The sequence below is a fragment of the Bacillus rossius genome, chromosome 14 (genome assembly GCF_032445375.1).
Source record: "Bacillus rossius redtenbacheri isolate Brsri chromosome 14, Brsri_v3, whole genome shotgun sequence".
Classification (NCBI taxonomy): Eukaryota; Metazoa; Arthropoda; class Insecta; order Phasmatodea; family Bacillidae; genus Bacillus; species Bacillus rossius.
In genome coordinates this window covers 9505924-9523463 of record NC_086341.1, presented here as the reverse complement: position 1 = coordinate 9523463, position 17540 = coordinate 9505924, and the positions used below count along the sequence as shown (strand labels likewise).

The window sequence follows — 17540 nt, the reverse complement described above, 5'->3', positions numbered from 1 at the left end:
GCACGCTGTTTTCCAAGTATTTTCTTTATATAAAATGGTCATGTGACATAATTTTGTCCTATAAACTGTCGCCACTATCGACAAAATCACGTTACGACGTCACGTTCATAAATGAAAGTAGGCCTAGGTTTAGTTGCACTTGTACCTATTATAGCGCCGTAGCACGGTAGCGGGCAAGGTTAGGTTTGCACGGGATTTGTTTTGTTTAAAGGTCATTATCATTTCTTGCTGTATTAATGATTTGGCGAAAACGTTAAGACAACCTATAATAAAGTGCTATAATGTCACGATGCTGGTACTTAACTCGAAACGTGTTTCGAGTCTCGAACTTGATAAAATATGTGACTCGGTTTTCGAGTCGAGTCAATCTGACCCAACTCGGCTCGGCTCGACTCGATAAACCAAGACTCGACCCATCTCTAAAAATATCTTATCTTACTGCATTTAATTCTAATGTGCAGAAAAATTCTGACAATGTTAAATTTAGTCATCAGTCAAATGACAGCATAGTAAACATACATTTTCAGTGTTGTAAGGTGCATTGACATGCTTTGCTTTTCAGAGTTATTTCGGTTTTATCACTGTGCACCGTGTAATCCTGTCCCTATAAGGGTTGCAGTTCAGGCAGAGCTTGTAATTTTTCCTGTAGCCGACAGCTATAAAAATGGAGGTTGAACTTCTGGGAATCGGAGTGGAAGAAGTACAAAACAGTGACATAGCAGGGCAAGAAGAGATGTTCCAATAAAATTAGAGGTGGGAAAATTCTGTAGAACTTTATGTACTTTTTTTTTTACTGCCACGATGCACCATTATCGAGATACTGTGACAAGAAAGTTGTGAACATTTGTTAAATGAGAGCCTATCTGTACATGTAGGAATTAATTTCAAGATGAGAGAACTTAGAATATTGCACTTAAAACTTTGAAGCATGACATATCACAATATTTTTGGAGTTTATGGAGATCTAAAATTTTTCAGGTCTCTTTTAACTATGCATCGTAATTTTTCTCAACTTACATTACCTTCCTAGTAAGCATGAAAATTCTCGATGTGCGTGTTAAATAGTATGGCTACAGCCGCTCAAACGTTTGGGCACGAGACGCGTTGAAATTTCGGTAAGCGCAACCCACGCGTAATCACCAATCAGTGGCCTTGGGAGCCGCCTAACCTCTGGCGTGAGCCTCGTACAGGAGCGCCTGCCGGTGTTGCGTCATGTTGGCGACGGGAAACCACCTCCGCACCGTGTGGTTGAAACACGTCCAGTCTGGTGGTATCTGTGGAGTAAATAACTTGTCAAATGATTTGATGGTGATGTACCAAGGCTGGCTGATTTAAAACACAGTGGTTTTAAAATAGGGTTAAAAACAATTGGTTTTTGTAAAAAAAAAAATGTTTTTAAATTATATTTTAAATAGAATATCTTCATTTTTCTAATGAAAGGTTTAATTCCGCTCTAATAACAACCGTAGTCTGGTCATTAATGTTTCTTGTGATATACAGAAACAAAAAAAAATGTATATACTTATCAAGATCTTAGTATTTGAATTATCAGAATAAGTTGTAAATAATACCCAGCTAAGTAATCCTCTAAAATTAAAAAAAAAAAAATATTATACACCTAATTCCTATTCAGTGGGAAATCTCAACTGTACTGCAATTCTCCTTTCTGTGGGAAACACCCATTCTATGGAGAATCCTCCTCCTGTGGGGAAATACTCTTTCTGTGGTCAAGTCCGTCAGATGTGCAGATTTGCTGGACTTCAGTTCTTTGATGTTATAACTTTTCTGGTTCAACATGAGTAGCAGAAAGTGGGATGTTGTATAGCTTTTATTTGAGCATAGAAATTAAAAAAGTAATAAAAAACTTGGTTCAAATCTAAAAACCTGGTTTAAACAAAAAAACTGATTTTTTTTTAAAGGCCAGGTTTTTACAACACTATGTTATACTGATCTCTTTGACTGTGGGTGTTGAGATGATGGTATAAAGTGAACTTTACACCTGCCTCTTTAAGTAATGCCCTAATTTCTTCCAGGAAAACAAATCATAGAAACATCGCTAATTACTAAATACTTTTTTTCCAACAAGAGCATGTTAATCAAAACAATTTGTTTTCCAAACATGTGAGTACATATGCTTGTTGACCCAACTATTTTAACTAAGATGTTGCTCCCATTAAATTAAATTTACAGTATTAATATATGATAAATAAATTTTGAAGTAGTTTTAATTAAATGTTTGAATTAAATTTAGACAAAACAACCTAAAATTAAATTAAAGTGTTAAAAACATTCACGGAATTGTTTACATAAAAGGGCTTAGGCATACCATTCCTGAGTTACAAAATAATATTTTTACAAACACAGATATATTTCAGTTCCAATAAGACTTAAAAAAAAAAATCATAAACTTAAAATTCTTTATTATTAAAACAATGATTTAACGTATTTGCGTGATTCCCGACTTTTGTTTACTATAGTATGTCTGCCATGATTAGCAAACTACATGACTTGCCAGTAGCACATTCTGGTTAAGCACATGGTAAACTATACCTGAAAGCTTGCTTTTCTCACCAGAGCTGCTGCTGAAATGTGGGATGGAATCATACAAACATTGGCTGAAAACTCAAGTGTCGGATATATTTCTGCATAGTATAAACCATTGAACTAAACAGCTATTAAGGAAAGAGCAAAATATAGCTGTGCAGTTGACAAGGACTACATTATTTATCTTTTAACACAGACTACAAAACAAATTCTGCCAGCAGCTAGAATGCTTTGAAATTTTTTTTTTTCTTCTTCAGAACTTCTAGGAATATTTTTGACACAAAAAATAAATTTCTACAACCCGAAACATGTAAATGTACGTACATTTTAAAAATCATTTTTGTTTTTTTCCAGTACTTAAATTTCTTGGTAGTTGATATCTTGGTCTGGATCTAGTTTGTATTTGAGTCAACCTTTTTAATAATCAAATTATAGACTTTTATTTGAAAAAGGTTTTTTTTACACATCACTAGAATAAATGATTATATCCAATGAGAGCATATTATTCAGCTGAGTAGAAAGTAGAACAGTTAGGTGCTATAAAGAATGAATAAATTATAATTGCACACATTATAGCAATGTTCCAATGTGTGTGTGTAAAACAAACTTAAGAGGCCACTCCAGTGTTTCAGGGGCACTATGCAATACCCCGCGTTAACCTCATAAGATTCAATGCTATTTTCATTCTGCTTATAACTTATTAACTAATATAGAGTTCGAAATGATGCTTGCTTGATATGTAAGACAACGATGCTCTTATCAAAGCCCCTTTCTTCAAAAACGTGCATAAATTATGGTTTTGTACTAATCTTCACTAATATGCATGAGTGTATTGTCTAGGTTTGAACCATAATTTATGCACGTTTTCGAAGGAAAGGGGCTTTGATAAGAGCATTGTTGTCTTGCATATCAAGCAAGCGTCATTTCGAAATCTATATTAGTTAATTAGTTACAAGCAAAATGAAAAATAGCATTGAATCTTGTGAGGTTAACGCGGGTTGCGTAGTGCCCCTGAAACACTGGAGTGGCCTCTTAAACCGACGTCGTTAGCAGTGAATGGTGAGGTGAGCTGCGAGAACCGGTGCCGGAATGGCCGCGCTCACGTGGTCGAAGAACCAGATGGTCCTGCCCGGCACGGACCGGGCGTCGCGCAGGGTGGGGTGGGCCCCCGAGGCCACCAGGGCGACGGCCTCCGACTCGAGCAGGCCGTAGCCGGTGGGCAGCTGCACCTCCAGCACGGCGGCCGCGCTCACCGGGGGCTGCCGCCTCGTCCACCTGCGACGTGTGTTGGTACGCATGCATCTCTCTCTCTAATTCTCTATCTCTCTCTGATTCTCTATATATCTCTCTCTAATTCTCTATATATATCTCTCTAATTCTCTATCCCTCTCTCTAATTCTCTATCCCTCTCTCTAATTCTCTATATATCTCTCTAATTCTCTATTCCTCTCTAATTCTCTATTCCTCTCTAATTCTCTATATATCTCTCTCTAATTCTCTATCCCTCTCTCTAATTCTCTATATATATCTCTAATTCTATATCTCTCTAATTATCTATATATCTCTAATTTTCGATATATATCTCTCTAATTCTCTATATCTCTCTAATTCTCTATATATATCTCTAATTCTCGATATATATATCTCTAATTCTATATCTCTCTAATTCTCTATACATCTCTCTAATTCTCTATATATATCTCTAATTCTTTATCTCTCTCTAATTCTCTATCTCACTCTTTAATTCTCTTATCCCTCTCTCCAATTCTCTATCTCTCACTCTCTAATTCTCTATCTCTCTCTCTAATTCTCCATCTCTCTTTCTAATTCTCCATCTCTCTCTAATTCTTTATCGCTCTCCCTGTCTCTCTCTCACTATTTCTATATATCTATCTCTAATTCTCTCTCTCTCTATCTCTGTCTCCCTCTATATCTTACCTTTAGACATCTATATCTATATACAGTAGAACCCCGTTATAATGTTTTTCAAGGGGGCATAAGGAGGGGGGGAAAACCCATCGTAAGCAGGAAATGTCAATTGAATTATTACTTGTCGTCGTTTGAACTTTCTGCCAACCGACCCATCAAGCTGTGTAAACAAATCGAGGGACGGAAGGATTTGTAAATTTTTTGCCAACAGGTACTTAACTGCGATCGTTATGTACCTTCGATGTATTGAGTACACTGCGTTAGCCAGCACTAACGTGCAGCACTAGTGTTCTGGCGCACTTACATTTGGTTTTTGCCTGCAATCCTTTTTGAACAATCTACACATACGGTGCAGCAGTGATTGTAAACAAAAATGCACGTAAAGTACAAAGTAAAGCTTTTAACATGTTAAACTGCTTTTAACATGTTAAACTTCACATATAGAATAAGTGTTTAAATAGTTAGGGTTTAAAAACTTCTTTTTTTTTCATTTACTAAGATTTATAAAGCAAACATTATAAGTAGAAAATGCACTATTTGTGAAATGTTTTATGAGGAAATAAATACATTGTCCGTATGGGGATAATGTTGGGACTTTGCAAATATGATGCTATAAATCAGAAAAAAAAAAACATATCAGGGTTCTACTGTATATCTATACAGTCACACTACAGCAATGAAAATATTAAAAATCCATGTTTTTATCTATTTATATTTTTATCTATCTTTTTTACCTGTCACAGGTGTGACATAGGTACATAAAAACAAATGTGTATTCGAATGCAGCGTTGTGTCAATATTATTAAAAATTTGGGAAGAACTTTTGTAGATTTAAGATTTTGAATGAATGAACATTTGCAATTTTCTTTATGTAGATTGTGATTAAACCGAAATAACGCAGAAAAGCATCTCAATTCACCGCATAATACTGCAATGCAAGTTATATCATGGAATAAAAACAGCATTTAACAAAATTAATTTAAATCTAAAAAAAAAAAAGTGATTTTTTAATGTTAAAAATTCAAGGAATGTCATTATATCCTTACAAAAATTGTACCAAAGTGCATGGATCAGAAAAATTAATTTCATTTGTTTTACTGTGCATATCTTATTCAATCACTTTTAAATCGCAAATGCTCGCCAATTCATTTTATGTTCTGAATGTGTTGGTTTTAGACCAGTTTATTGCAAATCATTTTATCATAAAAATGCAGCATACAAATAACACTATTTTTATTACAGTTTTTGTAAAAATAAAAACAGTGACACTGAAATCTTCTGTTATAAAAACTAAATTAAATCAAAAATAAAACAGTAAAATCTTGCATCTAGTCGGTAGCCCTAGTGGAATGTTCTCACAATTACCACTAGCAGAGTATATAGGTCTCAAAAGACATGAAAAAATTTTAAAAAACTAAGACTGGTTATGAAAGTCACAAAAAAGACCCAAAGTTAACAAAAAAGTTGCTAGAAGTCACAGCAACCTTTGCTAACTTGCATTTCCATTTTTATTTGATGCCTCACATTAGTTTATTGTCTTGCACTAAATATAAACTGTAGTTGGAGACTGTTTGCTTAAATTATGTGGAAATTATCTCTGAAGAGGTTTTAACTTTCTAACACAAATATTGTTACACATCTGTAAATGATAGTTCTATTTTATGTTATGTTATTTTTTGTATATTATGTATAAAAATTATGTAAAAAAAAAAGTAGTAAGAAAATGTTATTTAATTTTATTTCATTGGTTTGCCACACTGGGAATTTCTGGACAGACACCCTGACTTCAGGTACTTCAATTCACTTTAAAAGGTGATTCCAGTTATTGTAACAACCAGTCTTGATATTCACCAGTACTTTTTTTCGATTTATTTCTGTGATGTAGTCACAAAACAGATTGGTGGAATTGAATGTGATATTTCTTTGAATAAGAAAAACAACAATCTAGTATAATCAAATATGACATTTTGAAGGTTAATGCGCAGTCCGTTTTTGTCAAGTTCATATTATAAAAAGTGGAATTTGAATTAGAAAAAAAAATGGCCCAGAGTACTGTTGTCAAATAAAAGGTGACTTAATATATTATGGAAACAAATTACAAATGTGTTAAAATCTGAATTTTTTATCTATATTGTTTTAATTTTTGTATGTTCCTGCTGTAGCCCTGTCTGTTTTGCTCCTGTGTTACACTTTGAAAGTCCCTTGTTCTTTTGGAGACTAAAAAAACTTAACCATGTTAAAAGTTTAACAATTTATAATTGGTGTTGAATGATCAATTGTCTTGATTTTTAAATGTCTTTATGTTCAAGGACAACCTACAGTTTAGATTATCTTATTTTCAATGACCTTATATTGGAAGTTGCAGAAATCTTAGTATATCTCATGGCATCTTATATTCAAGTTCATCCTCTACAACTGTATGGGTGTACTGTAATGCCAAACGTTTAGAAATTGTAATTAATATCACAAATATTCTGTGTTTATTTCTTTATAAACAATAACCTTAATTTTTATTCTTTTGACAAGTACAATCATTTCACTTATACTTATCACACGTTCATTAGACTCTCAAATATTGATTCATATCAAAAACTGTGGTGTTATTTAACCTCATTCAGTTCAATATTCTACCTCCTGATTGTATTTTATTATAATCCTTGTCTCACCTTGATTCTGTGAACATGTTTTTTTTTATCACTACATTTTGCCTGAAATCTTTGTCAGAACTAAGCCCCACTCACCATTTATTTGACTGTTCGAAAAGCATCAAACATTTGAGTAATTTTGAAAATTTTTAATTAATGGCCAGCTGATATTATAAATGTTTGTCGGAATGGCACCAAACTTCACTAAGTCCGTCTGGAATGTCTTCAGTGTTGAAAAAAAAAGTTCTCATGAAAATATACACATCCCTTAGCATCTCAAGGGTTTTAACTCGCAGTAGCCTGACTTGTGAACATTGTTTAATGCATTTGCAAGTATGTAAAGAATGTATGTGTGTAATATTTTTGTACATTTTAAATTAATACTGAATTTATTGCTGTTTGACATCCCATCCTGTGAAATAAGTTTGTGGGAGTGCATAAAGTGACTTGTTGCAGATTTTTTTTTTTTTTGTATTTTTGCTAACAAAATTTATTGAGATATATTTCTCCCAATTTATCAAGAAAAGAAAAGTATGTCACTACAGTAATAAGTAATTATTTTTTTCCAAAATTTGTGTTATAAACAATTTTCTAAAAAATTGCCAAAGGGTTTATTTTATAAAGTAATCATTAATTTTTTTTTTTTAATATTAAATCAGAAATAGCAAAACACTTTGTCCTGTGGCAGACCTACCTTCCAATTTTTGTGGTTTGGGCCGGGGGGGGGGGGGGGGAGTACGTAATATGTAATACCTTCCAGTTACAAGGAGATCTGAAATTTTGAAAAAGACTAGCCCCTGAGAAAGCTATTTTAACACATTTCAAACGTCCTTAAAAATCAGTACCAAAACTTTTGTTTCGTCTAATTATTTTTGAAGAATTAAAATTTAAAAAAAAAAAGCTACACACAGTATAGCAGCACTAAAAATTAAATAATAAAAATAAAAAATTCTTACAAACAAATTTTAAACGACTTCAAAGTCAGGTGCAGGCGTTATTTGTCCAGATTTATTTTAGTTCTAAGTTTTAGGGATTTTTTTTTTGGAACCGGGAGGGTTGGGATTGACCCATAGGAATTACATTGTTCTGTACTCTGGTGCATAAAAATGTGCACATTGGTACAATAATTTTCAAAAGTAACCTTACAAAAATCGAAGTTTTGTGCTTGCCAGTGGAAACAGCAGAGATGTACTCAGTGGAAGTATGTAGGTCAGCCTTGTAGCACAAGGACACTTGGGACTCCTATTAACTCTCAATGCCTTAAATATACTTCAGATGGGACAATATTTTCTCTGGCCGTGCTAACCAGAATTAGAATACACCACATGCTTATTAAATTAAAATGGTGAAATTCTTTAAGAAGTTCTCTCAGGAAAAAAAAAGTTTTTTTTAGCATAATTTAAAATAATTTTGGAACTTGACCTATTAACATAATGTATGTACGTACTATGTAATACTTTTAAGAAGTTTCTTACATATAATCATGGGAAAGTGCATGTTTTTAACAAAAATTCATGTGACACGTTAAGCTGTCATTGTGTAGAAAAGTTATTTTTAATTTATTAAGTGCTTTGTTTTCCTGAGAACTAGGCTAGCCAACCATTTACCAATATTTTTCTCGGAATGGAAGAATTTTTTGCTGTCAAACTAAAAACTTTGATAAAGTTACCTGTCAGGCGAGTGTACTTGTTTGTGAAGATAACATGGTTTTTTACTGTGTTAGTTGATGTACAAGATGTGTAACATCTTAGCTGTCGGCATACAACTTTTGGTAGGAGTAATTTCGTGAATGGAGCGGAAATTTGTAAACAGGGTGTTCTGCACCTCCCTTTGTTACACTAATAATTCTATCTCTCTCTTTCTTTAATTTATTGTTGAAGTAGGGAGAGAAGGCAGTACAGGGTGGAGGAAAAAAGTGTAGGTACTGTGTTGTTGATACCTTCGTAAACTTAATAATATAACATTGCATAAAAACCTTAGAAACAATGCTCTAACAAATAAACAATAGTAGACGGTAACAACTGACGAATCCAATCTGTAGTTTACTATGGAAATATATAGTATTTTAATTATGGAGTAAGAAATTTGTATATTATGTGGATAGGAAATTGATTATTTAAAGAGTGGTGAAAAATCTGAAGTTTAATAGTTTGAACCATAGATAGTAAACATAACACAGCAACACTTTCAATAATAAACATACACTGACATACATAACCTGAACCTGACTCTTGATACATATGAAAATTAACAATATTATTCAACGATATAATTAGGAATCTTTTGTAAGTTTGAAAATATTATAAGAAATGTATATATTCATCCTTTCCAAGTGTGTATAAGAATTTAAGGTTGGTGGAGTTATAACAATTTTAATACTCAACAATAAAATATGAATTTACTTAAAAATTCTTAATTTATATTGTGACAAATCTTTCCTGGAGATTATTTGCAGTTCAAATGTCTTAGGATGTATGTTGGCACAGATCACACCCAAAAGTTCAAAAGTGATTTAATTAAGTCCAGTAGTTGTTTCAAAATTTATATCGTTCATAAATCAAATGATTTCAAAGTGAGTTAAAAATTAGAGAGTTTAATATCAAATTAAATTCTATTTTAAATAGAATTACACGGCTTTAGTTCAGCGGGAGTACGATTATCTTAAAAGTAGGACTTCTGGGTGTCTAAGTAGAATTACTTCTCTTTATATTATGTTATATACACCATCTAATTGAAGTTCAGTTTTATCAACTTTTGCAACAATATAGTTTGTTTGGCTAGAAATCTCACGTATTTATAAGCATGTAAGCAAATTTATACTGGCCGCTTAAGCCTTGAACAATGGCGACACTGCTTAATTATGGCGTCCCTAGCTAAGCAATTCTTAAATTGGCTTATACTTGGCATAACTGCTTTAAATCCAAGTAAATATTACTTACAGTTCGTTAAGATATTTAGTTGTAACAATTTCATTAATGTACACAACCGACGATACCCTAAACTCATATTTTTAATAATTTTAATTGTTCAGGCGTCAGGCCTTAGCCTACACGTAGTAACGCCAAAAATCACACTTTTTTAAGTTACTTCCTGTTCCTGTGTGGCTGAGATACGTGTATACCCAATATATATGGTTCATAACATCCTTTCATGGCCTTTGGTTACAACAATACGGTAAGGAACTAGAATAAAATTAATTGAATTTACAAATTAAACAGATGGTCAGAATAAAAAATAAACGGTAAAAAAATTAACGAAAATTACAACAATGCAGATGAAAGAAAAAAATATTAATATTATTAAAGTTCCACAGATGAAAAGTTTATGGTTGTCATAAGGCGAAATATTTACTAAACATTCATAGCAGATATCTTAATAAACACGAAGATGTCTGTGCTATTACCATGTAATAGTACAGATGCTGTCCCATGGGATAATCATAAAACGAAGCGAGCACAAAGCATAAGATCGCCGGTTTATTATTAACCCATCTGTCTCTCTCACACACAGCAGGTGCGACCGTTACTCGAAGCGACGGTTGAGAATTGGCAAGGAGGTGGGGGTTGGGTGGCGCGCTAATCAGCGATCAACCGGCGGCCGAGGCGTGGCGTGACTGTTCAGTCTCGTGTCAGCCGTCTCGCAGTAGACACCTCGCTGCTTCGCGCTCCGGAAATGGCGCGAAAACTCCGTCGTCTCGTAGTCGTGCTGTTGATAGGGTGTTGGGATGGTGAAGAACATCAAGCAGGAACATAGCACTGGTAGGTTTACTTACAGTTGAGTGTAGTGCTCGGCTAGGTAGTGTCAGGTGCACCAATAATAACACTCAGTGGTTCTCCAGGATTCACCACAGCGTCGTGGTGTGCTGCCACACAACTGGGCAGGCGATAACGATACCTCCACGCCACCGCAGGGGGGTGTCGGCTACTGATCACGGCAACAGGATGTACCGTGTCGGGTGACCTGCGCTCGTGAGAACTAGTGGCTGACAGTGGCGGGTCCTGACGATGTCCGCTACAGTGCCGGGCTCGGCTCTCCAGGTGGCCCGTGGGCTGTCCCAGCCCTTGACCAGGGATGGTATCAACGGGGAATAGACGGAGGTCTCATGCTGACGCCGCTGTGTCAGCATACGTGGCGTCAACCTAATGTCTAGTAGGAGCAAGGCCAGCTCCGTCATCGCACCGCTAAGTATATTTCCGTGTTCTACACTCGTGGTTATTTCCGCACTATGCACACGACAGGTGTGTATCTAGTATATCGCGTTTCCATAACTCACTTTAACAGTAAACATAACAATGTTCTGTGCTGACTGGTTGCTGCTTGAAGTCGCTCTCACAGTAGGATTGGTGTAAATAACCAGGAAAGATTTAATCACTTTTACGAAAATTAATTACTTAATCAAAAAAAAATTATATTCGTTACGAGAAATAGGAAATTGTTTAAAGAAAATAAATTCTAGTTGTCATTATTGACGTATTAATAATATACTATACATTGCAACAATAAGATAAAATCTTATTAATTATTCAACATCAAAGTAATGCTATAATTGTGGATTATCATAGGAACACAATATTTACACAATTGTACTGCTAGTTTACTTATTGGTTGACTAGTCTGTCAGTGGTATAACCTTATATTAGTTTTCTGGTTTTGTTTACAACTTGTAATTACCATATCAATAATTATCAGTGTTGATTTACACCATTTTTTTTTTTTTTTTGTAATTATCCTCATTAGATATCATGATAATGTAGCATACAATTGCTATTCAGCCTATTTTACTGCTACATAACAGTATTATGATTGGAATTTTATTCCACAAAAAAAAATATTATTCATATTTACAATGGTTTCAACACAGCATTTAACCTGTGATTTACTGAGTAAATTAGTTGACTACTAATGCAATTATCAGTATTATTACAATTTCTTACAACATATTAAGAGATTATTAAATAACATAACACAAGAAAAATATTTACACACAAGATTAACCAGTTGAAAAATTATATACATAATTAAAGTTATACATAATTGAATATCATCATTTCTTATGATGCAACAGTCATTATTATTTTACAGTTTGTTACACATATTTCATAACCTTATCAGTTCTTATGATATCTTGACAGATATTATTATTATCCAAGCCTAAAATTATTACATAGTGTTCTACAGATGAATAATAATTCAGATGCAGTCTTGGACAATTTCAGTGTTTTTTCTTGAGTATGGTGAGGTTTTCAGCTGGTGGTTTACAGTCTCTCACTATCTTACTCTGGACACAGCTGCACAGTAGATTACTTGCAGAATGCTGTTGTCTTGTTAGGTAGGCTGTCAGCTACTGGCTGATGCGGAGTCTCATATCATTTCAAGAATGTTCATGATCTTCCAGTCAGGTGTTACACCTATTTACCCTGACATATAAAAATTTCTTGCACTTTTATACATTTGTCACAATTCTGTTACAGTGACTTCCTTCAACAACTGGGCAGCATAAGAGCGGACTTTCTCTCGCAACACCAGTGTTCCTTGCTACTGTGGATAACAACTCAGAAGACAATCACATCATCATGTGCTGCTGAACAACAGTGACGTCACTCGCGTGACAGTGTGATCCTCAAGATGACAGTGCTTCGAATTATGTGTTACACATCAAAATAATATTCGGAGTTCATAAAATTAATTTGTGCCCATAATTTATAAAATCAAATTCCAAAATAAATTAGTTCCAGTGCAGTTTTTTTTTCTCTTCATTCTGATAGAGCAAAATAAATCACACAAATTTCTTCATATCAAGCTTCCATAATTTTTTTTTTTTTTTTTTTTTTTTTAAATTTCAAAATATTATTAAATATTTTTTTTTTTTTTTTTTTTTTTTTATAAATAAGATAGCTTTGTGGGTGATCCAGCAACAAGCTAAGGCTCAGAGTGCTACGAGAAGGAGTATCATATCTGCAGGTAACTAGCAGTTAGAGTGTGCATGGCTTAGTAGTTGCAAGTGTTCTTGTGCTTGTAGTATGCAATGTGCATGTACTGCTTAGGAGTCACACAGCTGGTCGGCGAAAAAAAATTAACACATAGTAGTCACTCTTGTTAGGTTGGTTAGCTCACACTATAGTGGATCAGTAGGTTTTTTTTTTTTTTCTTCAGAGTAAACAACATGATTACACTGTTAGTAGACATCTAGTCCTGCTCACATGTGTCACCGAAGCTTCATACCCATTTAGGTTATGCCATAGCCATACATTACGGTACCATAATAACCCTAGGTTAGTGCTGTACAACAAATCCCAGTGCGGCAGAGCCTTTGTCTTAGACCGTCACGAGACAACACACTGGTTTTAAGCTCATCAGGCAACCAGACTAGTGCATTTCCTTACACTAACAAATACAGCATACCGTACAACCTTGGCTAGCACAGGTCCTGACTTGGACACAAAACATTTAGCTTCACACACTTACAGTGCTTGATGTGCAATTCCTTGATTACATAGGACTGCGCAGTGTAGGTAACATGTGCACTTATATTGTTACTTAATTCCCCAAGAAAAAAAAACCATTAAACACTATTGTAGTAGCTGACACAAGCAAATAACACTTGTTACTGTGGGACCATAGGCTTGTGGTAGGCCCTTAGCTGGGTTAGGTTATACCTGCCTATGCTGTGGTTGGTGGCAGGGTCTGCCAACTCATAGCAGTTGTTATGTATCCTGTCTGTGACCACATAGGGTCCCTTGAACAGCAAGAACAACTTCTTGGTGACTTTGTCCCATTTCTTGCTCACACTTGCACTCCTGCATAATACGAGCTCTCCTATGTTAAATTGCTTGACTTTCGAAGCCTTCTTCCTTCTTTGCCTTGCTTGTGCCTCAGACTGTAGGCGACTGTTGATCAGATGTTCTACCTCACTGCCTGTGGGTAGTTCTTCGTAATCGGTTTCTTTGTCAAATTTGGGCATATAGAGCGGGTCGATCGCCACCGATCTATCCAGATACAGAGCTTCATAAGGGGTGACATGTAGGCTCTGGATAGCGGGTATGAGTTCGGGGCGATGCAAACCTGACCCGTTCTAGTTTAACGCTCTATCCTGGTTGTTCTGGCTGCACTGCTGGGCAGCTGAACCTGCTGGGTTAGGCCCTGTCCAATTACTTGGACCATTAGCAGCCCTGTTTACTGCTGCCTGAAACTCTGCAGCAACAGGATTCACTGGTGCGTTACGTTGAAAATAGCCTTGTTGTGGCTGGAACTGTTCTTGTGATGAGAATGAGGGTGGTGGATATGCAAAATGAGTTTGTATGCCGCCAGACGAGCTGTGATGACTCGGTGGTCTGCCGCTTCTGTCTGGGCTGGCGGGGTTCTTGAGATGTGGCTGGCGGAAGTCATGTTTACCCCTAGTATAGTCAGCGTAAAATTGGCGTTGACTCTGGTGACGGTAGTCAGCCTCACCATCTGAATCTGCATAACGATGGGGGTACGTGACCTTCCTGGGGGGCCGTTCAACAGATGTTTTACCCAAGCGCTGGCCGTGGTGGCCATCCTCACCATCACTACAGGCATGTTTGTTCGACCACCAGATAGTCTTGTTGTAGGGCTTGTTATGCCTATTCTTATGGGTATACTTGCCCTTTTGTTTCTTAGCGAGATGCCCTTGGTTGTGGTCCTCATCACTCTTGACTGTACTCTCCCACGTCAAGGTGTGCACGTTTGCCTGCTGGTCCTGTTTGGTCCTGTTCTGCCAGTAATTGTGCACTGGCACATTCTTACTGGGTGGTTGGTGAGGTGTTCTTTCAGATTCCTCTCTAGCACCTTGACCTCGCTGTAATCTCTGTAGTTTGTCTACAGCCAGAACATGGTCCCTAAACTCAGTAACATCTTTGTAGGTATGTCCCGACATTTGTATTTGGTAGGCGATAGGGAGTTGTGTCAGCATGGTTGCGATGAATTCATCGTCTGACATGGTAATGTCTAAATATCTGGTGCGCTCATACATTGATGAAAGGTGCGCCTCCAGACTGCTCCCTTTCCTACTGTCGAATCTGTCGGAGTGTAGCTGGGCCCTCAAATTCCCTTGTACCTTTAGATTCCAAAACTGGGATCTAAATTTTTCTTTGAATTGTTCGTAGGATTTGATGTGCAGGCTTTGCAACTCCCACCAGAAAAAGGCAGTACTTTTAAGGGCTACGTTCAAACACTTCAATTTATCATTGTCACTTAGTACAAAGGTTCGGGCATATTCCTCAAATTTGTTGAGGAACCTAACTGGATTTTCTAAGGATTTGCCAGAGAACGTAGGCATAGCCTCAGCCCAATGTTTGGCTGGGTGATGTATCAGAGCCACCTGATCAAGATGTGAAGTACTGCAAGATGGGGTCTGATGAGGTGGTGTGGCGTTTGAGGTAACCACTGGGGCTGGTGGTGAAGGGTAACTGGCAGTCACGGTAGGCTGTAGGTTGGGTAGCTCTGTCCTGGAGGAGTTGGCAGTTGTCATCCGATTATGTAATTCCTCCCCTCTCAGTTGCCTCTGTTCTTGTAGTGAGCTGGTGCATGCTTGAGCAGCTTGTTCAGCGGCTGATCTTGCCCCTGACTCTACTGTTTCCATTCGTGACTGCAGAGTGACTGCTGTCTCCTCTATATGTGCGAGTCTCTGCTGGAGTAGCTGTGACTGGTCTCGCCCCTCTATTCTTACCAGTTCCATTGATCGAATCATGGAGGTAGTGTGTGACTCCAAGTTCTCAACTCTTTCTTGTTGTGTCAGTACCTGGTTGGCCAGCTGTCCCACCGACTGACATTGTTCCTGTAATCTGGCATCCAAACGTCCCTCCAGGTCACTGAGGCCTGTTTGCAGCTGATGATCTAGAACCTCTATTCTGGTGTTGAGTTCACTCTTCAACTCGCAAAGGTTTGCGTCCAGCTGACCTCTGACTCCGTCAATCTTCTCAGTAAGCTGCGTCACGTTCTGTGCGTTGTTATCCAAACGGTTGGTGATAGCTGCCATGTTCTGTGCGTTGTCCAGAGCGTTGGCGTCCAAACGGGTGGTGATAGCTGCCACGTTGTCGTCCAACCGGTTTGTTATAGTTGCCACGTTCTGTAATAACAACATAATGCTAGACCACTCAGTTGACTGCAGGTTCTCGGTCGGTGTGGTGGTGTGAGTCATGTTCGCTGCTTGCTCATCTTCAGCTGCAGCTGTAGGTGTGGCTGTAGCTGTCCCACTCTCTCTGTGACATTCATTTCTTTCTGGTGTGCTGGGTTCAGGCTGTACCTCCATTACCAGTTGATATACAGGCTCATATCCTTCCTGTATACTGTCGTGTTCTGAGAGATCTTCCAGGTTGTTGCTGAGCTCTGACCGACTCCTCAATTCATAGGTCTTATTAACAGACATCTTGTGTTTTTACCTTGGAGAGGTAGTCTACTTAGGGATTCTCTTCGAGCCCCACACGTTGCGGCGCCACTTCCTCTGTTCTGCACCTCCCTTTGTTACACTAATAATTCTATCTCTCTCTTTCTTTAATTTATTGTTGAAGTAGGGAGAGAAGGCAGTACAGGGTGGAGGAAAAAAGTGTAGGTACTGTGTTGTTGATACCTTCGTAAACTTAATAATATAACATTGCATAAAAACCTTAGAAACAATGCTCTAACAAATAAACAATAGTAGACGGTAACAACTGACGAATCCAATCTGTAGTTTACTATGGAAATATATAGTATTTTAATTATGGAGTAAGAAATTTGTATATTATGTGGATAGGAAATTGATTATTTAAAGAGTGGTGAAAAATCTGAAGTTTAATAGTTTGAACCATAGATAGTAAACATAACACAGCAACACTTTCAATAATAAACATACACTGACATACATAACCTGAACCTGACTCTTGATACATATGAAAATTAACAATATTATTCAACGATATAATTAGGAATCTTTTGTAAGTTTGAAAATATTATAAGAAATGTATATATTCATCCTTTCCAAGTGTGTATAAGAATTTAAGGTTGGTGGAGTTATAACAATTTTAATACTCAACAATAAAATATGAATTTACTTAAAAATTCTTAATTTATATTGTGACAAATCTTTCCTGGAGATTATTTGCAGTTCAAATGTCTTAGGATGTATGTTGGCACAGATCACACCCAAAAGTTCAAAAGTGATTTAATTAAGTCCAGTAGTTGTTTCAAAATTTATATCGTTCATAAATCAAATGATTTCAAAGTGAGTTAAAAATTAGAGAGTTTAATATCAAATTAAATTCTATTTTAAATAGAATTACACGGCTTTAGTTCAGCGGGAGTACGATTATCTTAAAAGTAGGACTTCTGGGTGTCTAAGTAGAATTACTTCTCTTTATATTATGTTATATACACCATCTAATTGAAGTTCAGTTTTATCAACTTTTGCAACAATATAGTTTG

General features: G+C 36.3%; 1 protein-coding gene and 1 long non-coding RNA gene across 2 annotated transcripts in view; one reads left to right on the top strand and one right to left on the bottom strand.

The window, feature by feature from the left end:
* Nucleotides 1-17540, bottom strand: part of LOC134539114 (thioester-containing protein 1 allele S1-like) — a 131661-nt gene that overhangs the window by 3658 nt on the left and 110463 nt on the right. The window contains exons 27-28 of the mRNA XM_063380853.1: nt 3648-3819; nt 1169-1274 (exon numbers count right to left, since the gene is read on the bottom strand). Of these exons, the coding sequence (XP_063236923.1) occupies nt 1169-1274; nt 3648-3819 (278 nt within the window). The remainder of the gene's footprint in view (nt 1-1168; nt 1275-3647; nt 3820-17540) is intronic.
* LOC134539116 (uncharacterized) lies at nt 8622-12857 on the top strand. The gene is made up of 2 exons (XR_010076264.1): nt 8622-10876; nt 10957-12857. It is a non-coding gene; the product is annotated as an uncharacterized LOC134539116 (long non-coding RNA).